The following is a 24,221-nucleotide window of genomic DNA, read 5'->3' on the forward strand; positions in this document are numbered from 1 at the left end:
TCCGACTCAGCAGTTCTATTTACACAGCAGCACCCACACCCCGTGTGGCCTCTTATGGCTTCTTGGCTTTCTTCACAGAAGAGGAGCTGGAGGCCGATTCCCGTCGCTTCCTCTGAGAAGACACAGAAGGTGCTGGGGTCAGTGGCCCCCAAAGCTCGATTCGGGCTTGGTGCATGCGTTTCACACTCAGGGCAGGTGATACCCACTGGCCACCCACTCCTACCCTCCATCTCAGGACCCATCAGAGTGACCACTCCCAGTGTGGGCACTAGAGGGAGCGGCGGGGCCCGTACACACTGGGGCGCTTGCTCTTCCGCTGAGCCAGTCCGTGCTCCCCTCACCCAGCCAGGCTCTTACCGAATTGGGTGTGAGGGGTGCGCCCACCACATCAATGATGGTATCCTTGGTGGGGTCAGGGCCGAGACCGGGTTCAGGTACTGCTGGCTCAGCAGAGGCTGGGGCCGGGCCCGATGCCGGTGTGGCAGGGCCCCCCAGCACACCTGCCCTCGCCAGGGCCTCGTGCCTGTGCCGCAGCATCTGCAGCTCGTACTCGCAGTTGGCGCAGGCCTGCTTGAGCTCGTAGAGCAGCACTAGGTCACTCCGCAGCTCGTTGAACATGTGCACCAGCTCCTCCGTGGGTGTCGGGCTCAGCTCTGTGGGTGGTGGGTGGAAGGTGTTGGCAGAGCCAGGGGGTGTGAGGAGGCCAGCCACAGGACATACCCTCTCCTGCCCAGCCCCCACTCACCCACACCAAGCTCCAGCAGCATCTGCTCCAGGGCCTTGATCTTCTTCTGTCCTACAGAGCTTGGCAGCTTCATCTGCAATGACCCAGGCTGCTAAGCCCTCTCCCGGGCAAGTGGTTAAGAATGAGGGGGACCAAAGGCAAGGGGGAGCAGAAGAGAAGTGAACCCCTGGAGGCAGCTCTACATCCAAAAAGGAAATAGCCAGCAGGTGGAACAAAGCAAGAGCTTGAGAGCTTTGACTTCAGCCTGGCCACATCCCGAGACCTCCCCACATGCAGCACATGGCACAACCTCTCGTGGTGCTCCAGCGCCACCCCTGCAGCATGCAGGCTGCGGGGAGCCCGGGGCCCGGCACGACCACGGAGGGGCACATACCCGCTGGCTCCGCAGGGTGACGCCTGCAGACTTGAAGTCCGGAAACTTGATGCCTGCAGTCTCCGGAACAGCCTGGGGGAGAATAGGTTATGGAGACCAAGGTGCGGCAGGGACAGAGCCCAGGGTTAGTCCCACACACCCTTCTAACGCTGGGTGCTCTCGGAGCCCTCCACCCTGAGCTGGGCTGACTGCGCTTCCGCACCGGCTTCTCGGCCTCCTTCTTCTGGGGTAGCTTCTTCTTGGGGGCTTTGCGTTCCGTGCGCCGCTGCTCCGCAGTGGTGTCTGCAGCCGTTATCAGCTTCTGCAGGTCCTGGCTGCGCTTCTCCCGCTCCTTCTTCCGGGCCTCGATCTTCCGCAGCTCCTGCAGCAGATACTCCTCCTCGGCCACCTGGGAATGCAAGATGCAGAGGTGAGGGCAGACGGGAGGGAGTGCAGGTGGCGGGGGTGCGGGGCCACTGGGCTGTGAGGGACTCCAGGAGGAAAGGAACCACGGGGGAGGTGGGGGAAAGGGTGCAGGACGGAGGCACCCAGGCCACGAGGCAGAGGCGGCGAGGCCTGGGGCTGACCTGCTCCGGGGTCCGGTTGTAGAGCCGCTCCAGCTGTTCCTTCCGCCGCCGCTCATGCCCCGCATCAAACACTGGGATCTTGAGGTCTGTGCCTGGCACGGCCCGCACGTTGGCAAGCTTGGCACAGATGTGGTAGTACCGCTCCTTCAGGTCCTCCACGGAACGCTTCTGAGGATGGGGATGCGGTCGGGAGGGAGGATGAACGGCCAGGGCCCCTGGAAGGGGTGGCGGGAAGGCGGGGCCTGCCAGGCCCAGGGCTGGGCACACAGGCAGATGCCTGACGCCCGCTCACCTTGAACTGCTGGTGGTCGTACCGGTCATGGATGACCACGAAACGTAAGTCAAAGCGGCGGCTGAGGTCAAAGAGATGGTCGGTCTCTGCCTTAGTCCAAGCGTCGTCGTGAAGGTACAGCTGGTACTCCTGCTCTGAGTACACGGGAACCTGCACAGTCTGCTGGCACAGAGGGGGGCACGCCATATCAGGTCGTGTCCAGGCCGCCCCAGCCCTGGGGACCACAGCCCCTCCTGTTTACCGCCCGTCCCTAGGCTGGACCAAAGCGAAGCCTGCCCTGGCAGCCTGGGAATAATGTTTCCACTTGACAAAACCCACGGCTCGCCTAGACACCTCTGGCTTGGGCCCTGGAGCTACTTCACCATGCCTTCTGCTGCGGAGCCTCAGTACCAGGATGTGTGCTCCTGTCCCCACGGCTAAGGTGAGGGGCTCACATGTAAGTGCTCCTGTGGAGTCCAAAGGTTAACTCTGGAGTAGAGCAGATGCCTAAATACTGGAGAAAGGCCCAGGATCCCCTAGTGCGTGGGACACTTGTCTGAAGCACTCCTGCCACCCAGTGGTCACAATGAGACTTGCAGCTCTTCTCTACAGAAGAGGGGCCTGAATCCTACTCCCAGCACATGCTGCCCCACACCCGGCACCTGCACCCAGCACAGCGCACATGTCCCTGCTTCCCCGCGGCCACGCTCCAACTCCCAGGTCTTCATCAGGGACAAAACGCAGCACCAGCAGCAGGGCCCATAGTCAGGAGTCCAGGCCTCCAGGAAGGAGTCGATGTCAGGCTGGACGAGGGAAGCCCCTTTTCTCTCTCCAAGACCACACTGGCTCTGAACCTGCTCTCAAGACCCTATTGCCAGCTGCCTCTTGGACTTCTCCCAGAGGTCCCACATACACCTCAAACTTTGTATGTTCAGATGATGGATGTGAACCAGACTTACTGTGGTGATCATTTTGCAATATACACAAATACCAATCATGATGTGCACCCGAAGCTAACAATATTGTGTGTTGATTATACCTCAACAGAAATATATGCATGTGTTTGGTACTGGACTCATCACCCTCCCTCGAACCTCTAGCTCTTCCAGTTCAGTTCTCATGTCACCATTAGCCAACACAGGTGCCCAAGCAGAGGCCTGGGAAGCAGGCCCCCTCCCCTTCCAAAAGCTGTGGCTTTACCTCCAGAATCTCTATCTCCACCTGCCACATCACAGTCCAGAACAGCACCACCTGCCTGCATCAGAGAAACAGCCTATCCACTGGCCTCTCTGCCTCCATTTGATCCTCCTCCAAGCAATTCTCCAACTGCAGCCAAGATGTGATCTCTCGGACCACTGTTACCTAAAGGACAGCCTGCAGACCAGTGCTGCTCCCAAACTGGTACCACTGGTCCGTGTATGTTCAGAGTAGACGATTAGAAACCTTTATGACAATTTCACAGAAATCACATGCTACTGAATTGAATATGAAGAAATATAGGGGACGCCTGCGTGACTCAGGTCGTGATCTCAGTGATCTCAGGCTCGAGGATCAAGCCCTGTGTCGGGGCGGTGGGGAGGGGTCCCTGGTCAGTGAGGAGTCGGCTTTTTCCTCTCCCACTACCCCCCACAGGCTTCTGCTCACTCTCTCTCAAATAAATAAATAAAATCTTAAAAAAAAAACACACACACACACGGACTTATATTTAGTTTTTTCTTTTAATCTTACTATCTTTATCAGTCTGATGGATTGGAAATATTCTTTTAAAGTCCTTCATCATAGATAATTTCAGAAGCATTATTCTAGAATAAATATCATGTCACCCAACCATCTCTTACTAAAAGTCTCAGAAGTTCTCCACTGCACTAAAAGTGCCTTCTAGATATTCACAAACTCCTCAAGAGCAAGGGTTGTCTGGTTCATTGCCTATCTTCAGGGTTCAGCACAGGGCCAGGCACACTAGTATCAATATTTACAGAATCAACCAATGAACACATGGGTGCATGACCTGGCCTCTCTCTGCAGCCACTGTCCCTTGTGCATCTGAAGTAAATGACTAGCAGTGTCGGGAACACAGTAGGCTCTCCCCCTCAGCCTCTGTTGTTCTTGCCTAACGTGTGTTCCCACTTCCATATTCTTTCTTCTACATAGACAACTTCTCATCCTTTTGCTCTCTTTCAGGCAGTAGCTCCTCTAGGAAGTCTCTGGTTTCCCAGGCTTGGTTAAGTATCCCTCCTATGCATTCTAATCCAATTAAAAGAAAAAAAAAAACTAAAAAACTCAGAACTATGTAGCCAGTCCTGCTCTCTCAAGGAGCTCACAGTCAGGTGAGGAAGATATCCCTTCATTCAACAAATATTTATCCTGGGCCTGCCAGACCTATGCTGGGAACACAGTGCTGAATAAGACAGACAGTGGCCTTACCTTCTCAGAGTTCACAGTCCAGCTTGAAAATATAATTTAGTCCAGAGTGGCAAGTCTGATGACAAAACTGTAATGAGTGACACCTGATCCAGCCTGGGGACAAGGCTTAGTCCCAGAGCAGGTGACAGGAGACACTAAAGTTACTTTGAAAGAGGAGAGTGAAATGATCATGATTCTCTTTTTATAAAGACCACCCTGGCAGCAGTAAGGACAGATGGGGTGAAACCAGAGCCTGGGAAGCCAGCTGGAAGGCTGTGGAAATAATCCAAGTGAGAAGTGAAAAAGCCTGAACTAAAAGTACCAGTGGAAGGGAGAGAACAGGGCACACACATAACTTTGGGTTAAAACCACAAGACTTGGCACCTGGATGAGGGGTGAAGGAAGATGCCATCACAAGTGACTCCTGGGTCCCAAGCTGGAGCAAGAGTGGCTGGGGAGCCACAGACTGAGAGTGGGGCCCCAGGAGCAAGCAGTACTGGAGGAACAATCATGAGTTCACCTTACTCCATTCTCCACCTGTAGTCACCATGATCTTTCTAAGACTCAAATCAGATCCGACCCTACTCTACTTAAACATCGGTCGGTAGCTCTCCAAAGATATTAGGGCAGAGCCCAGATTCCCGAGCCTGGCTGCCAAGCCCTGCCTGACCCGGCCCTGCTGACCTCTCAGGCCTCACCTTCCACCAAGTCCTACCCTGGGCTCTAGGCTTCATCAACAGGGAAATGCCGGCAGCCTGCCATTCACGTGACTCCTTTCTCCTTATGCCTTTGCTCCTGCTGGCCCCTCTGCCTGAAAAAGTCACCACACTCCTTAACATCACCTGGTGACATCCTTTAGGGCTCAACTCCAGCTCTAACTGCTCCAGAAGCTTCCATGACCTTCAGGTCCTCCCCAAACAGCATGTATCCCACCAAACTATAATTGCCTGTGCCTCTCCCTACTCCCTCCCCCACAATATCGAGAGTTTTTTGTGGGCCAATATTGTTTCTGATGCATTTTTGTGTCCTCAGTGCTGACTTGGCATGAAGCAGCATTTACCAAATACAAAATGAACATTCTGGGGATCCCTGGGTGGCTCAGCGGTTTGGCGCCTGCCTTCGGCCCAGGGTGTGATCCTGGAGTCCCGGGATCGAGTCCCGCATTGGGCTCCCTGCATGGAGCCTGCTTCTCCCTCTGCCTTTGTCTCTGCTTTTCTCTCTCTCTCTCTCTCTCTCTGTGTGTGTGTGTGTGTGTGTGTGTGTGTGTGTGTGTGTGTGCGCGTCTGTCACAAATAAATAAATAAAATCTTTTAAAAAAATTCTTTGGTCTTTTCCTCAAATTGTGTCATCCAACCTTCCCTCCCATTAACTCAACATCTCACCTCTTGGTTGTCTTTTCTCAATCCTACACCTCCAGCCTCTCCCTCCACTGGACCTGAGGGGGTCTGAGGATGGTGGTGAGATGGAGGAAAACCAGGTCTCCCTGAGCAGATGAATGATGAGTCACACCCAGATGTGCTCAGTCCAAGAAGCCCGTGAGCCATCCAGGCAGAGCTGTCAAGGGACAACTGGCTACACTGGCCTGAGGGACTTGAAATCCTGGGATCAGGCCCCTACTGTTTTCAGCCTCCAAGTCTAGGCTGCTCCAGGCTGCAGGGACTGTGACACCATATTGTATACTGGCTTGAACAGCCTAGGAAATCCTAGCCTAGCCCGGCTCTGCCTCTCACTGGCTGGGGTAGTGTGGATAAGGCCCTGTAAGGCCCTGCTCTATGTGGGCCTCAATCTAGACCAGAGATGATTCAATTTGGACTAGGATGCCAGCACAGGGAATGAAGAACAAAGGCAGACGTGATTTATTATGGAAACAGAATCAGGAGGACTCAATGACCACACATATCGCAGAGATTTAGTTCAGGTGCCACCTTCTCAAAGAGGCCCACCATGACCACTTTATCTAAATTAGGCCTCCCCTAAGCCTACAAGTTCACTCTCAACTCATTTCATATTCCATTCATATCTGGCTTCATTCTACTGATGGCTCTTATCTGAAAGAACCCAATTTATTTGCTCCCGTGTTTGTTATCTATCTTTCCCTACCTCCTCTGTCCTGTTGTTGACTGAAATAATTGGGAGACTATAGGAGAAGTCAAGGATGATTCCCAAGTTTCGGGTCTGGGCAGCTGGATAACCAGTGGTGACATTCACTGATAAGAGTAAGGAAGAAGGGCAGTCCCGGTGGCGCAGCAGTTTAGCGCCGCCTGCAGCCCAGGGGGTGATCCTGGAGACTGGGGATCGAGTCCCACATCAGGCTCCCTGCATGGAGCCTGCTTCTCCCTCTGCCTGTGTCTCTGCCTCTCTCTCTCTCTCTCTCTGTGTTTCTCATGAATGAATGAATGAATGAATGAATGAATGAATGAATAAATAAATCTTTAAAAAAAAAAGTGAGAAAGAAAGGGAATGGATGAGTTCTGCTCAAGGATACCCACTTGATCTGAAGTACCTGCGGGGCCTTCAGAGAGAGACATTAAGTAAATGACTGTTATCACTCTGGCCTAGAGATATTAGGTGGGGTCCCTGGCATACAGGGGGCAACTGAAGCCACAGAGAAAATGAGACACGCTAGGGAGAAAGTGCAGAGAGACCAGGACACAGCTCCGAGGAACCAAACAGCAACATTTGAAGGGCCAAGAAAAGCCACCAAAAACCAGACCAGGTCCAGGGAAGGACAGGATCCCACAGGCAGAAGAGACCCACAAAGTCTCACTTGGCAGGCAGTTGTCATGTGGACGGAGCCGGTAGCCGTGATTGAGACACAGACTGAGTGCGCCTCTGGAGCCAACCCCAGGAGGCTGAGAGCTCACAGGAGGCGCTCAGAGGGGGTGAGCAACCTTGGCCCACGTCTGAATGGCGGTGGCTCACCTTATTGAACCTGGCGAAGGGGTAGTCCTTTCCCTCCTCAGCTGCCCGTCGCCAGTGGAAGAACATAGCTCCATCCTTGCGGGCTGGGTTGGTGAATGGCATCCACTTCCAGGGCCGCACCTTCTTAGAGCCCAGCTTGGCCTTCACCGTGCGGTAGCCTTGACCAGTGTCACTGGGTAGCAGCGGGGGTGCATCCCTGGCAGCAAGGTTCGGAGAGATGAGAGCTTAGAGTCGGAGGTGTGTAGGGAACCTTTGGGCCCAGGCTGAGCCACCCTAGAGGAAGTCGCATCCTGGAGTGGGAAGCCTGGGCTCCTCCTGCACCCTGCTAAGCAAATGGGAGGCTTGGCCGGGGAGGGCCGGCAGGGAGAGAACTAGCAGAGAAAACCAGGAGACGGGGGCACGCCGGGGGAGGGGGGACCAGGCCCGGGGCTGTGGGGTTCCAATACTTGCTTCTTGTCGGAGTAGAGCAGCGCGTAGACCTCCCGGTGCATGCCCTCGGGCCTCTTGAAGGTCAGTGTCTCGGAGGACTTCTTGGACTTTTTCTGAGAAGGGAAGCCACAGGATAGGAAGCACAGCCTGGACCCCTCCTTCCCTGAAATTCTCTAGCTAGGCTAGAGCTCAATCCCCGCCACAGGCAAGGGCGGGCTATGAAAGCGCGCCCGGGGGCACTCCTCCGACCCGTCCGACTAGGAGATCCGTTTCCACCGCCTCTCGGCAGGTGGCAGCGACTTGGGGCCACCACCCCCCGACCCCACAAGCGTCTCTGCTGCTCCGCTCATCGCTGACGGGGTCGCGCCGGTTCCCACGCGTGCCCCACACCTCGCCGAGGCAGCACACGGTCTCCGTCCCCTGACGTCACCGCTCTGCCCCCCGCCCCCCTCCCAGGACCCAAGGCTCCCGGCCGCCCCGCCACCTTGTCCGGGTTGATAATGTCCTTCTTGCTGATGGTCCCGGAGGCTGCGTCCCCCTCTGGGCCCCCGAGTTCCAGGATGTCCCGCACATCCGCGCCGGTGGCCATCGCGCCGGAGAGCAGGGGGAGCGCCCCGAGGTCAGGGGTCAGCGCCTGGGGAGGGAGCAGGCTCGGGTGAGGGGGGCGGAGCCACTGCAGCCCCCCGGGAGCGGGGAGAGGCGGGCCGCCGGCGGGAGGGCAGCGGGCGCGGGGCGGGGCTCCGCCGGGGTCTCCCTCGCGGCCCGGCCCGCCGCCCAGGCCCAGAGCCTCCGCACCCGGATCCCCCGACGGCCGCCGCCGCCGCTCGCCTCTCCCCGCAGACCCGCGGACAGAAACTTCCGGCCGTGCGCCCTCGAAACTCCGCCGGCAGGAGCACTTCCGGTGTGCGCTGCGCGGAAATGGGGCCGGCTGGCAGCCTCGCGGGGAAGCCGCACCCTGCGGGGCCCCGGCTCGCGGCCTCGGCTCCCGGGCCCCCGGCGCCCCCGGCGCCCCCGGCGCCCCCGGCGTCCCTGCCTCGCCGTAGCTCCGCCGCGCCCTGCGCCGCAGGAACAGCGCTCGGTGACCTTGCAAGTCGCCTGATTCCTCCGCACCCGTCTCGCTTGCGAAACGGAAATCGTGCTGGCACCTGCTTAAATGAGGCACCGACAGTCCACGCAACACATCAGCAAGTAGCCTGGCACGTTTAAAAAAAAAAAAATTTTTTTTATTAAATGAATCAGTGGTGTTAATCGCCCCTGTCCCTGAAATGCTAAGCGTGTACCAGGCCCGGCGCTGAGCGCCCGAGACGAAGAGACCAGCGGGTCAGGGCGGGCATCCCGGCGGCGGCGGCCTGCACTGCAGCCAAGCAGGGGGCAGGGAGGAAGTCTCTTTGATTTTTTTTTTTTTTTTAAGATTTTATTTATTTAACAGAGCGCACAAGCAGGGGGAGCACCAGGCCGAGGGAGAGGGAGAAGCAGACTCCCGCTGAGCAGAGAGCACGCTGTGGGGCTCATCCCAGGCCCCCCGGGTCACCGTAGGAGGCCACCAACCGAGCCACCCAGGCGCCCCAACAAGTCTCTTTTCAAGGGGCACCTGGGTGGCTCAGGGATTGAGCGTCTGCCTTTGGCTTAGGGCGTGATCCCAGGGTCCCGGGGTCGAGTCCCCCATGGGGATCCCTGCATGGAGCCTGCTTCTCCCTCTGCCTGTGTCTCTGCCTCTCTCTGTGTGTCTCTCATGAATAAATAAAATCTTGAAGAAAAAGAAGAAGAACAACTCTTTTGAGGGAAGAAACTAATCTCCCTGGAGAGAGAGATGTCTAGAACAGGACCGCCTGAGGAGGGCAGGAGGAAAGAGAAAGGCGCTCAGACTTCAGCCTCAGCATCCCCGCCTGCAAACATGGAAGAAGGCTTCCTAAGGCATTGGGGAGACCACACCCCAGGCCGGCCTGCCAAGGAACCAAGCAGGGACGGGAGGGCACACAGCCTCTGCAAGTTAACTCTCCGTGTGCAGCCTCTTCTGGCTTGGAGGAGACAGGGACACAGCAGCTGCAGCTGCAAGCCCAGCTACACCCCACAACTTTGGAGAACTGGGCCTGGAGGTAGAAACCTTGCCCTCTTCCAGAGACCTGATTCCTGGGTGAAACCTGTGGGCTCTAGACAGTTCCTAGGCAAAGCCAGTGTCTTGCTACAGAAATTGCCCACAGGAGAAGAGAATGGTCCTTGCAGCCAGAAGTGGACAGAGCAATGGGAAAGAGTCCTGCACCTCTGCCTCAAACACTTGACTCTACTTGTAGTTAGTTGTGTAATTATTTGTTTAATATATATCTCCCCAAAAAGAGTTTGTTTTGAAATTTATTGGGGGTGTTTGTTTTTGTTTTGTAATTTTTATTTATTTATGATAGTCACAGAGAGAGAGAGAGAGAGAGAGAGAGAGAGAGAGAGGCAGAGACATAGGCCAAGGGAGAAGCAGGCTCCATGCACCGGGAGCCCGATGTGGGACTCGATCCCGGGTCTCCAGGATCGCGCCCTGGGCCAAAGGCAGGCACCAAACTGCTGCGCCACCCAGGGATCCCTGTTTTTGTTTTTTTGAGAGAGAGAAAGCACATGAGTGAGGGTGTAGTGGGGGAGCAGAGGGAGAGAGCAAGAGAGAATTTTCAGCAGGCTTCATGCCCAGTGCAGAGCCCGATGCCAGCTCCATCTCACAACCCTGAGATCACGACCTGAGCTGAAATCAAGAGTCCAATGCTTAGCTGACTGAGCCACCCAGGTGCCCTACCCCTGATAGATTTATTTCCATGAGAATCATGGTATGTAAATATATGTGTGTATCAGGCATTGTTCTAGGCTCTGGGGATGCAGTGGGTGAATGAAATACAAATGTCCCTGGGTGGGGCTTATATCTAGTGGGAGAAGAGAAACACTGAGCATATAAACAATAAAACAATGTACATTTTGATGGTGACGAGAGCTACGAAAAAAATAAAATAGGGTAATAGGATAGGGGACTACTTTAGTAGTGCGGTCAGGGAAACCTTCCCCGAAATCTGAGCTGAGGTTTAACTGCTGCAAGCAGCCGCACAGCATACCTGGAGAAGGAATGTTTCAGGCAGGAAGAATAACAAGTAGCTGATGGCATTGGGAAGGTCCCCGGATGACCGGTCCAGAGCTTCTCATCCCCTGGGGAAGCTGAGTCCAAGGATTGGGAGACGGGGACAAGAGAAGGATGCCTCTCTCTTGACCCTCAGAGGAGCCACTGCCCACACTTCCTCAACCAGACTACAGGTGGCAACAGGTTCCACCGTCAATCCAGAGAGGGGCTTGCTCCGCTGTACTCACCCAGCCAATCCTCTGTGGGATCACAGCATCACTTCTGGAGAGGCTCTCGCACTACAGTGACCTAGTGAGTGAGGAGCCAGGGGGAGGGACTTCAGGTGGGGACACTCTGGGGCTGCAACTTCTTTTTTTTTTAATTTCATGAGAGACACAGAGAGACAGAAGCAAAGACACAGGCTGAGGGAGAAGCAGGCTCCATGCAGGGAGCCTGATGCGGGACTCGATCCCAGGACCCCGGGATCATGGCCTGAGCTGAAGGCAGACCTCAACCACTGAGCCACCCAGGTGTCCCCAGAGCCAACTTTAAAGGAAGTTTTACTTAACCCTAAGAACAGCAGGAAGCCACTGCTTGGGAGCAGGCTGGCTGGCCTGCCAGTGGGGAGGGCAGAGCTGGAGGCAGGAGAACCAGGGGGGAGGCAGTGGAATCGGGAACCCATTGGATGGGGATAGAGGAAGCAGAATTTCAAAGGGACCTGGTAGCCCATCCCTCCTCACCTGGGCCTAGAAATAGTAGACCAGAGCTCCTGAGTGCCTGGCCTGGCTCCCTCCTCCCTTTCCTCTTCTTCCTCTCCCACCTCCACCCAGGCTCCTCCCCCAGACTGTGCACTCCTTAGCCATGGCAGTGGGTCTCCTCGTCCCCAGCAGGTGAGTGTGTGCTTTATTTTCACGGGCTCCTTAGAAAGTGTGAAAAAGGGGAGGCACTGTGTGTGTGTGGTGTGATCAAGATCCAGAGCATCTCAATCTGACCTGGTCTTGCTCAGCTTAATTATAAGGAACATTTTCCAACTAACGAGGACCAATTTCACATTTTTTAAAATGGGCAAAGAGCGTGATTAGGAAAGTCACAGAAAAAGTGCTACAATTACTGTAGAGGTAAATATGCAGCATCACTGGTATTCAAAGAAATGAAAAATTGAAAACTATAATGAGAGACCAGGTTTTGCCTTATCAGGTAGGTAAAAACCTAAATCATAATTGTGATACCTATTCTTGATGAGAGTACTACGGAAATAGCCACCCGCCTACCCTGTTGATGAGAATGGAAATTGGCCTGGTTTTGGTCATTAGTTCACTCAACAAATTGCTTAGCACTAAGCATAAGCGACTTAGACGTGCAGCACTCGGGGCGCCTGGCTGGCTGTCAGCGGAGCGCGCGACTCATGATCTCAGGTCCTAAGTTCAAGCCCCATGTTGAGTGTAGAGATTATGTGAATAAAGTTTTAAAAAAGAAGCAGCAGCAGCACATGGCACTCTATGCCAGGCCCTGTGCTAGCCCTGAGCATACAGCAGAAAAGACAAACGTGATCGCTGCCTTCAGCTGGTACTTTTAAGAGCTGTGCACTTTATCCTATGAGAGTTATTCCTTAATAAGAAGAAACAAGTCAGGGCACTGAGTGGCTCAGTCAGTTGAGTGTCTGACTCTTGATTTTGGCTCAGGTCATGGTGTCAGGGTCGTGGGATCAGAGCCCCTTGTGGGGAATCTGCATGCAGCGGGGAGTCTGCTTGAGATTCTCTCTCTTTTTCTCCTCTGCCCCTCCCTCTGTGTCTCTCAATCTGTCTCTCAAATAAATAAAATCGAAGAAGAAGGAGAAGAGGAGGAGGAGGAAGAAGAAGAGGAAGAGGAGGAGGAAGAAGAAGAAGAAACAAGTAGGGGCACCTGGGGTGGCTTAGTCGGTTAAGCATCTGACTTCAGTTCGGTCATGATCCCAGGTACCTGCTGAGCAGGGAGCCTGCTTCTCCCTCTCCCTCTCCAAGGCACCCAGACTTCCAGGAAGATCCTTTGGGGGAAAGGCCCATCGGGAGCTGGGGATCAGGATGTCTGGGGCAAGAAGCTGGGACAAGGGCTTTGACGAGGACCGTGTGGGCCCCCATCAGTTTTGTGATCAAGAAAGATGACCTCTTCCAGGAATGACTGAAGGACACAGCCCGCGCCAGCACCCAGCAGTCAGAGCGGACTGAGGCCTTCTTGCAGGGCTCTCTGGGCAGCCCCCAACCCCCAGCACTGAGTCTTCAGTTGTTCAGCCCAGTGGGTCCCTCCTCCTGCATCTGCCACAAAGGAAAATACTGCTGTTGGTCCCCTCACCTCCAGGGTCTCTGGGGAGCTCTCTCCCCTTGCCATTTCAACTCTTCTGGAATTCTCTCCCTTGCATGCATCTCTCTTCTCCTTCCTCTGCCAGTGTCCTATCAACAGTTATCAGCTTTCCAGAGTGGATTCCTGACTCCTTCTCTCACCCCACCCTCACCTCTGGACTGTTTTATATAATTTGGCTCCTTCTTTATTGATTTTATTTTATTTTTTTAGCAGAGTGGACTTCCCAGCTGCCAGAACTGTGATAAAATAAGTTTCTGGAGATCCCTGGGTGGCGCAGCAGTTTAGCGCCTGCCTTTGGCCCAGGGCACGATCCTGGAGACCCGGGATCGAGTCCCACGTCAGGCTCCTGGTGCATGGAGCCTGCTTCTCCTTCTGCCTATGTCTCTGCCTCTCTCTCTCTCTCTCTCTGTGACTATCATAAATTTAAAAAAAATTAAAAAAAATAAAATAAAATAAGTTTCTATTGCTTAAGCCACCCAGCCTGTAATAGTTCTGTTAGAACAGCTCAAACCGAAACATTTTTCTTTTAAATACATGTTTGTATTTGGCGAGCCAATCCTTCTAAAGTCTGGAGTCCCTTACAAATCTTTGTAAGTCAATTCTTTTGCTTTTCTAAATTAAGCAAATAAATAAAAAGCAATGTCAGACCCAAGACATGGCACCTTGTACCAGCCGTGTCAAATAAAGTGTTACAGAGCTCAATGGTCCTCTTTGGATTTGGAGGCCACACATTCCACATTTGGACAGGCTGCTCTGATTCATTCACCAGGTAACCGTTAAGGTCAGAGAGGGGCCTGGCTCAAAAAAGAGGTTCTCCATTAGATCCAGGTTGCAATGTGAGCTGTGTTAGCAATTTGGCCTGATTATCCAACAGACCCAGTGGTCTGGGAAGTATTTTTTTTTTTTTTTAATTTATGATAGGCACACAGTGAGAGAGAGAGAGAGAGGCAGAGACACAGGCAGAGGGAGAAGCAGGCTCCATGCATCGGGAGCCTGATGTGGGATTCGATCCCGGGTCTCCAGGATCGCGCCCTGGGCCAAAGGCAGGCGCTAAACTACTGTGCCACCCAGGGATCCCTGGGAAGTATTTTGTGCCAAGGATCTTATATGCACCTTCAGGCAACCCCAGTGGGAGACTCACAGCACAGGCACCCAGGATTTTGCAGTAAGGCTGTGATCCTGCCTGCAAATAGGTGGCTACCACTTGGAAAGCAGTTTCTGGTACCACTGGTAGAAACTCAGTGCCTGCCCATGAGACACTAAGTAGGAAACTGGAACTGCCCCACGTGAACTGAGGATTGTCCTATCCCCTGAACCATACAGGTGGGGATGCAAGTCGGCATTCCATGCTAAAATGTAAGGAGTATGTAGGGGCTCCTGGGTGGCTCAGTCAGTCAAGTGTCTGCCTTTGGCTCAGGTCATGGTCCCAGGGTCCTGAGATCGAGCCCTCATCAGGCTCCCTGCTCATCATCGGGCTCCCCACTCCTCATCCTTGTTGTCAGGCTCCCAGCTCATGTTGTCATCCTTGTTGTCTTCGTCAGGCTTCCTGCTCTGCTCCACCCACCCCCCACTTGTGCTTGCTCTCTCTTTCTGTCATACAAATAAATAAAATCTTAAAAATAAATAAATAAATAAAATGTAAGGGTTATATAGACCTTTCTTCTCTTCCATTATAAATACTTAGTGCTCTAAGTTTCACCATAATCACTGCTTTAGCTGCATCCTGCAAATTTTGTTACATTTTCATTATCATTCTAATTTCCCTGCAATTGCTTCTTTGATCCATGGATCATTTAGAACTATGTGGCTTACTATATTTCCAAATATTTGAGCGTTTTCAAGGTATCTTATGATCATTGATATCTAATTTAATTCCACTGTGGCCAGAGAACACGTTCTATGTAATTTCAATCCTTTTAAGTTTATTGAGATTTGTATTATGACCCAGCATATGATCCATTGATGAATATAACATGTATAAAAAATATGTGTCCCACAGTTTGGTATAGGGTTCTATAAATACCAATTAGGTCAATATGATTGACAGTATTTTCTTTTTTTATTAAAATATTTTATTTTAATGTCTCTTCATGAGAGACACACACAGAAAGACAGAGAGAGGCAGAGACACAGGCAGAGGCAGAAGCAGGCTCCATGCAGGGAGCCCGATGTGGGACTCGATCCCATGACTCCAGGATCACGCCCTGGGCTGAAGGTGATGCTAAACCGCTGAGCCACCCAGGCGTCCAAACAGTATTTTCAAATAATCTCCTCTTTTGATTTTTTTGGCCTATTGTATCAATTGCTGAGGGGGGTTTAAAATCTCCAACAATGATTGTGGAATCATCTGTTTCTTCCTTTAATTCTGTCCATTTTTGTTCCATATATTTTGAAGCTCTGTTACTAGGCACATACACATTTATAATTGCTATATCTTCCTGGTGAATTGACCCATTTATTATTATGAAATATCTATCTTTATTTCTGGGAATAGTCTTTTTTTATTGAAGTGTAATTTAATTGATATTATAGCCACTCCAGCCTTTGCAAGCTTGCTATTTGCATGGTATATCTTTTTCCTGCCATTTTCTCTCATCTTGTTGGTATATTTACATTTTGCATCTGTTATACATATTTGACTTTTACTCTTTTTCATCCTTTTGGACAATCTCTGCCTCTTGAGACCATAGGTGTTGGATGGGTAGCAAAAAAGAACAAGCTTAAGCCTGGCCTCATCTGTATCCTTTCTTCTTGATGATGAATGCTAGTGGACACTACAGACTTTATAGTGGACCAAATAGTTTGCAGGCTGCATTGGGCACTTCAGTTTGCAAGGTCACCTGGTTGTCCCATGGACAAGCATTCCGTCTTTACCAGGGCCCCGTAGTAAGATAAAACTGTTTCTCAAAGGGAGATCAGTTGCTTGCCAAACAGGGCATGACTTTCTTCATAAATCCCAGGGGCTTCTTCTGCAATGTTCCTCCTGGCTTGCTATAGACCCTATCAGCATGGGGCATCAACGTGATTGGATCTGGTGGGTCATGGAGACCAAGTGGCCTATTTACATTGCAGCCTAGACCAACTGGACAGTTTTCCTTTGCTCTGGATTCCTCTCAAAGCTGACAGCCTTTCAGGTCACTCAGTAAATGAATGGGGTGCAAGACACCCAAATATGATGTATGCTCCTCAAAAATCCAAGAAGAACACCAAGTACCATATTTCAACTAATCTAAGTCACCATCAACTGAAGAGTGCACCTTCATTTATATTCCACTATGAAGATTTTTTTAAAGGTACTATCAGTTAAGCCACAATATACCATTAATTGTAAGATGAATTCTCATGTTAGAGATGTTAAAATGTGAGGAAACAAACGTTGTGAATGTACTAAATGCCACTGAATTGTTCACGTTAAAATGGTTAATTTTATGTTATGTGTATTTTACTTTATTTTTTTAATGTGAACCAATGAAATAGAGTTTTCTGTCCCTTTCATATGGTAGGAGGGCGTAAGGTGAAGCAACCTGTACTTAAGAGGGGACACTGTGACACTCACTACAACACTGGACCTCCAGAAACACTCCTGAAGTGTGTTTTCATGGGTTTTACTTGATTTCATTGAATCTCAGATGCTGTGATCCTGGCACATTCTTTTTTTTTTTTCTTTTTTTAATTTTTTAATTTTTTAAGATTTATTTATTTATTTGTGATAGACATAGAGAGAGAGAGAGAGGCAGAGACACAGGAGGAAGGAGAAGCAGGCTCCATGCCAGGAGCCCGACTCAGGACTCAATCCCGGGACTTCAGGAACATGCCCTGGGCCAAAGGTAGGCTCCAAACCACTGAGCCACCCAGGGATCCCCCCGCCACCGCCGCCTTTTTTTTTTTCTTTTTAAAACATATTTATTTATTTTAGAGAGAGGGAGAGCATGGGGGGAGGGGCAGTGGGAGAGGGAGACTCTCAAGCAGTCTCCATGCTGAGTGTGGAGCCTGATGCCAGGCTCACTCTCACCACCCTGAGATCACAACGTGAGCCGAAACCAAGAGACGGCCACTTAACCCACTGTGCCACCCAGGCGTGTCCTCGCCCTCAGCACATTCTTGATTGACCGGAAGGTGTCAACAGGCTTTCACAGAACTATGTCACTATTTCCTCCTGTTGACCAGGATTGTCAGGAGTCACTCATTAACCTCAGCAGAGGAAGAAAGAGGAACTTCTGTCAGCAAGGAGGCTCAAGGAGGTAAAATTTGGGATGCTGCAAGTCATCCAAATGCCTTTTTTAAAAATAAATTTATTTTTTATTGGTGTTCAATTTGTCAACATACAGAATAACACCCAATGCTCATCCCATCAAGTGCCCCCCTCAGTGCCCGCCACCCAGTCACCCCCACCCCCCGCCCTCCTCCCCTTCCACCACCCCTAGTTCGTTTCCCAGAGTTAGGAGTCTTTATGTTCTGTCTCCCTTTCGGATATTTCCCACTTATGTTTTCTCCTTTCCCCAAATGCTTTATTTTCTGATCAGTGCTTCAACATTCACATAAGAGACCTGGCAAGGCTCTCATTTTTACCTGATATTGTACTACAACAATTCTCAGTATCACACTTTAGATCTAATTTTCAATTATTATCAGCCCCATGACTACAAGAGAGAAATCATTTTTATTATAGACATAAAAAGTCAATGGATTAGGACTTGTCTTGAGCCAAAATTTCAGGAGCTCAACATTCTTTTTCTTTACTCTGTCTAGAAAAAAACCCCTCTTCACTGAAGTTCCCAAAGCCCCCAGTCCTCATGCTGCTCCGTAGCAGAGGCCATTTTAGTTCCCCAAAGCTTTGCCTTCAGTGCAACTTTCATTCAGATGATAATCAATTGTGATTGTGGGTGTAAATTAGTGGCAGGCCCAGGGCTGCCTTTGATGTTAGTTGGGTTTTCACTGCCCAAAAATAAATACCAAATTCATGACTGTCTTTATTAGTTAAAGCCATAATTTTTAGTTATGTTTTCTAATAAAAACAAGCAGCCGAAATTGTTCCAAGAAGAATTAGGAGACCAAATAGAGCAATAACCATAGAAAAACTAAAAATATTGTTACTGAGCTTCAATTTTAAAAAGTAACAGACTTTGGGGCAGCCCGGGGGGCTCAGTGGTTTAGCGCTGCCTTCAGCCCAGGGCCTGATCCTGGAGACCCGGGATCAAGTCCCATGTTGGGTTCCCTGCATGGAGCCTGCTTCTCCCTCTGCCTGTGTCTTTGCCTCTCTCTCTGTATCTCTCATGAATAAATAAATAAATAAAATCTTTATTTAAAAAAAAGGTAACAGACTGAAGATTATAAATAGATAAGTTCTAGTTGACCTTCAAGGAACAGAATATTTCTCATTTATTCAAGTTGACTTTACAGCATATAAGAAATTGACATTTTTCTCAATTCAAATTGAGACTAGCACCATATCAGAGTCTAAGAGAGGAATGCTTTGAAGAGAACATAATTCTCATCTTATATAAACAATTTAAGGAAATCAGAAAAGGCTGAACATTTTGCTCACCAGTCAGGATGTATGGTGGGGCAGAGCTGGAGAGTGGGACAGTCAAGCTACTCCAGAGGTTGGAAAAACCATGCCAGGCAAAGAACTTGCATCAAGACCAGGACTGAAATACATTCATGTGAGTGATTTAGCTCAAGACGTCTGAACACCGGATGTCATGGAGTCTGGTGAGAAGGCTTCTCCCAAGAGGATGCCAAAAGATGCACAGATGATGGCTGAAATCCTGAAGGATATGGAGATACAGAATGCGAGGCATGAGTTGTAAATCAGGTGTTGGAGTTTGCCTTACAAATTATGACCACCATCCTAAATGATGCAAAAATTCATGCAAAGCCATGCTACGATAGCTATTGTTGGTGCAGATCATGTGCGCTGGCCACCCAGTGTTGCTCTGACCAGTCTTTTACTTCTCTTCCTTAGAGAGAGTTTTTATTAGATATTTCCAGGCAGGGATCCCTGGGTAGCGTAGCAGTTTAGCGCCTGCCTTTGGCCCAGGGCGCAATCCTGGAGACCCAGGATCGAATCCCACGCTGGGCTCCTGGTGCATGGAGCCTGCTTTTCCCTCTGCCTGTGTCTCTGCCTCTCTCTCTCTCACTGTGTGCCTATCATAAGTAAATAAAAATTAAAAAAAAAAAAAGATATTTCCAGGCAAAGTAATCAACCCTCTTTTCCATTGATCAAGCCATATTCAGGCCCTAGAGTGCCACTTGATTGACATTGTTTAACTGCTCCAAATTACACACTCAAGCCTCTACCAAAAAAAGCAACTACTTCGGCAAGAAGAAAAACAGTTCCATGACTGAATGTTGGTTCAGTTGCTAGCGGGCCAAGTACTCCCACTATGGGCACACAATCCCCACAAACCATGTCTGTTTCGGCTAAGACAGGGACTCCAACATCCCTCACAAGGCAAAGGATTGCAGTACAGATACCCATTTCAAAGTTCTCAGCTGTGAAAGCATCAATTCCTGCCATATCAGCAGTTCAGAATGTTCTGATTAATCCATCACCAGTAACGTTTTCATTGCAAAATAATACCAATGACTCATCAAAGGCATTAAAACAAAATGTGAAGATGGTAATAAGAGTGATGACAATGGCCACTATCATTTATAGTCCAACCTTGATGCATGTAACATGTATACTTGGTCTTGAGACCATTGTACTGAAATTCAACATGCATATTGGATGTTTTACAGTTGTTTTAGAAAACTTAAATACTATTTATTGAGTAAATATAGTTACCATACTTTTCAGTTGAGATATAAGATTTTCTTTATAACTAATCATTTTTTATCAGCCTTTAAATGTAAAAAATGAAATTGTCATTCATCAAAAAAAGAAAAGATTTTTTAAAAGAAAGAGAAGAGGAGATAGAAAACTATCTAACACATTTTACTAACTAGTATGTCCTGAAAAACAAAGCTAGAGAAGGACAAGATAAAAAATATATGCATGATCCCACATAAGAACAGTGAAGCAAAATCTTAAATAAAATGTAACAAACTAAATTCAGCTGTGTAAAAAGAATAAGTAAATAAATAGATAAATAAATAAATAAATTTAGCAGTGTTTTAAAAGAACAATTCATCAAATCCAAAGAGGATTTATCCCAGAATTGCTAAGATAGCTCAGGATTAGAAATATATCAATTTAGCGATGCCTGTGTGGCTCAGTCAGTTAAGCCTCTGACTTTTGATTTTGGCTCAGGTCATGATCTCAGGATCATGAGATTGAGCCTGGCCTCGGGCTCTGTGCTGGTTGGTCATGGAGCCTGCTTAAGATTCTCTCTCTCTCCCTCTGCACCTCCCCCTGTCTGCTGCTGCATGCACTCAGGCTCTCTCTCAAAAAATTATTTTAAAAAAATAATGAATATGTAATCAATTTAAATTATATTAATAATTTTAAATGTTTAAATATGATGGTTTTAATAAATTCAATACCCCTTAGTGATCTAAAGGAAAAAAGTCTCCTAGCAAACTAGGAAAAGAATAGCCTTAATTTGATACATTATTTATTTCTAATGAAACAATGATAAAAACCTACAGCAAATGGGGCACCTGGATGGCACAGTTGGTTAAGCATCTGCCTCTTGGTTTTGGCTCAGGTCATGATCTCAGGGTCATGAGATCAAGCCCCCTGTCTAGCTCTGCACTCAGCATAGAGTCTGCTTGGGATGCCCCTCTCTCTCACTTGCCTGCTTTTTCTCTTTCTCTTTCTCTCTGTCTCTCTAAAAATAGATAAAATCTTTAAAAACAACAACTACTCCACAGCAAATGCCACACTTACTGGTGAAACAATAGATACATTCCAACTGAAGTCAAGAATAGGACAAGAATGACCTTTATCACCATTACTATTCAAAATGGTGTCAGATGTTCTAATTGAAGAAAGGAAGAAAAGCAATAAGAGGTATAAACATTAGAAAAGAAAGAGGCAAATTGTGATTATTTGCAGATAACACTATTGCTTACATAGAAAAACCTAAAAAAATCAACTGACAAATTATTAAAACGAATAAGAGAATTTACCAAGGTAACTACATACAAGATCAAAGTGCAAAAATCAATAGCTTTCCTATATACCAGCAATAACCAATTAGAAAATGTAATAGAAAATAAAATTACATTCAGAATTGCAACAAAATCTATTAACCACCTAAGAATAAACCTAAAAAATAGAATTTATCTCAGGCCAATAAAGGGAGTACAAAATTAGAAAATCCATCAACCCAATTAATGACATTAATAAAATCAAATTCAAAGTTATACAATTACATAGCAGCTGAGGAAATTCAAGAACCATTTCTGGAAAAAACACCAAGTAAAACAAAAGACACAGGACATTCCTTAACTATGATAAATAGTTAGTCAATTTTCCTTTTCCAAGAAACAAAGAGCAAACATCATATTAAGTGGCTAAATGCACTGCCATTAAAGTCAGGAACAGGAAGGCAGCAATTATCACTGCCCCTCAAAATTTGTTTCGTGTAAAAGTGAAACAGAATTTGAAAATGGGAGTAACAGAAGAGCCTAGGTGGCTCAGTCAGTTGAGCATCCAACCGACTGGAGGGTTCAGGTCATGATCTCATTGGTTTGGGGATCAAGCCCTGTGATGAGCTTCATGCTCAGTGGGGAGTCTGCTTGAGATTCTCTCCCTCTGCCCCTCCCCCCACACACGTATCCTCTCTCTCAAATAAATAAATATATCTAAAAAAGAAAGAACAAAAGAAAGAAAAGAGAAAGAAAGAAAGAAAGAAAGAAAGAAAGAAAGAAAGAAAAAAGAAAAAGAAAGAAAGAAAAAGAAAGAAAGAAAAAAAGAAAGAAAGAAAGAAAGAAAGAAAATGGGAGTAACAACCTAACCAGATCTCATTCCAGAGTCTGACAAAATATACAGGGGAATGCCCCCTCTGTAAACAAGACTACTTTGGTTTCATATTATACAAATAGGATGTAAGTTGAAATCACACTCAGATATAGATACTGATAAAAAGAGTCTTACTTTCTTTTTTTATTTTTATTTTTTAACTTTTTTTATTTTTTTACTTTTTAAAAAGATTTTATATTTGAGAGAGAGAGTGAGCATGTGAGCAAGGAGAGGGGCAGAGGAGCAGGGAGCCTGACACAGGGCTTGATTCCAAAACCCTGGGATCATGACCTGAGCTGAAGGCAGACACTTAACCAACTGAGCCACCCAGGTGCCCCCAAAGGGTCTTATTTTCTTTTCTTTTCTTTTTTTTTTTTAACCTATCAAAGCCATTGCCAAGTACTATCCAGATTTTATTCAGACTGTCCCTATCCTCTGCTTGAGGGAGAGATTTAAGACCCAGAGCTGGTTTTGGCAATGGGGAAATGAGGGCAATGAACTAATGGGGGCTGGTGGCACAAAGGAGGGTCTGAGTGAGGGACAGCCACACCCTAAGGGCACAAATGCTGTCATACCAATGGCTCTGGCACCTTTCACTACTCTCCTCATGCTCAGAAGTGTTGGAATCTTTTGATATCCTATCTCAACTTTACCTTGTTTTAGATACTGAAAAGTCTAGGTTTATTTCTTTTTAAAAAAATTTTAGACAAGACAGAAAGAGTGGGGTGGAGGAGGCAGAGGGAGAGAGAGAGAGAGAGAATCTTAAACAGGTTCCAGGCTGAGCACAGAGCCCAATGCAGGACTCTACCTCACAACCTTGAGATCATGACCTGAGCTGAAATCAAGAGTCAGACAACTGACTGAGCCACTGTGCCCCAATTCCTTTTTTTTAAAGAAGAAGAAAGGAAACCCCATCCAGATGAGTTCTAAAGAAAGTTGTGGTTTAGCTTTCTCTAAGAAAGAGCAAACACAGGTTATTTTAGAGCAAATGAGCAGAGTAAGTTGGAGGTGGGATGAGGGATTGTTTTGAGTCTCTGCCTCTCTTCTCATAAAAACAGTACTATTAAGGTCCTTGAGAAGCATACTCTGGAACAGAGATATTATATCTCCTATATCGTACTCTTGGTACCAATATCTGTAGAGGGAAAAGGGAAAAGCTGGTTTGGGCTTTTCTATTATTAACATTATTGTACTAGTCTGAGGGAGACGTTGGACTATGATAAAATCCCAGCAAGTCCTCAGCTGGCACGTGAGGTGCTCTGAAGGAGAGATGACCCTTCAGAGTTGTCTCTAGATGGAGTGAGGAGACCAGGCCTTTGTATTCCCATTCCAACCAGTCATCAGATGTGGGCTATCCTGGGGAGGGGATTGACCTTGAGTGAGGCCAGAAGACTAAATTACTTATAAATTTTAAAAATCAGGTTTTTTAAAAAAGATTTTATTCATTCATGAGAGACATAGAGAGAGAGGCAGAGACACAGGCAGAGGGAGAAGCAGGCTCCATGCAGGGAGCCCAACACAGGACTCGATCCCGGGTCTCCAGGATCAGGCCCTGGGCTAAAGGCAGCGCTAAACCGCTGAGCCACCCAGGAATCCCAGGATATCAGTTTTGCATCAATGTTTTCATCAAAACACTTCATACCAGAAGATAATAAAGTAATAACCTTAAAATACTCAAGAAAATATGGACCAAACATTTTATATCCAGCTAACATGACCAGAAAGTATAATGCCATAGACAAGTGTTATGAACATGTGAAAACTCAGCAAATGTTCCCATGAGATCAATCCTGAGGAATCTACTAGAGAATGGACTTCAACCAAAAAAATGAGAGAGAGAGAGAGAGAGAGAGAGAGAGCATGGACTTCATAAAACCGTGAAATAATTAGAAAAGCTTCAACACAGGGTTGGCAGTAAACACTGAATGTATTTAGTTGTAGAACTAAAAGCAAATGTCGAGAGTAAGGATGATAGAACGGCATGTAGTTGTTATGTGCTCTGATGACGTATGTAAAGTGCAATATCAAAAATGGGGGAAAGGGGGCACCTGGGTGGCTCAGTGGTTGAGTGACTGCCTTTGGCTCAGGGCATGATCCCAGGGTCCTGGGATGGAGTCCTGAATCAGGCTCCCCACAGGAAGTCTGCTTTTCCCTCTGCCTGTGTCTCTGCCTCTCTCTG

At 48.5% G+C, this 24,221-nt stretch overlaps 1 protein-coding gene and 1 pseudogene across 1 annotated transcript; one reads left to right on the forward strand and one right to left on the reverse strand.

Annotated features, from left to right (window-relative positions):
- DMAP1 (DNA methyltransferase 1 associated protein 1) lies at positions 1-8,637 on the reverse strand. Its single transcript, XM_025420366.3, has 11 exons — positions 8,505-8,637; positions 8,194-8,343; positions 7,731-7,822; positions 7,281-7,476; positions 1,977-2,135; positions 1,685-1,852; positions 1,321-1,506; positions 1,119-1,190; positions 746-818; positions 358-653; positions 1-112 (listed from the first exon to the last, which is right to left on the reverse strand). The coding sequence occupies exons 2-11, from the start codon at positions 8,296-8,298 to the stop codon at positions 53-55; spliced, it is 1,407 nt and encodes a 468-aa protein (XP_025276151.1). The 5' UTR covers positions 8,299-8,343; positions 8,505-8,637; the 3' UTR covers positions 1-52.
- The window catches only part of LOC112642221 (ubiquitin-60S ribosomal protein L40-like), a 26,808-nt pseudogene continuing 11,214 nt past the window's right edge, over positions 8,628-24,221 (forward strand).

The sequence above is a fragment of the Canis lupus genome, chromosome 15, assembly GCF_003254725.2.
Source record: "Canis lupus dingo isolate Sandy chromosome 15, ASM325472v2, whole genome shotgun sequence".
In the NCBI taxonomy this organism is placed as follows: domain Eukaryota; kingdom Metazoa; phylum Chordata; class Mammalia; order Carnivora; family Canidae; genus Canis; species Canis lupus.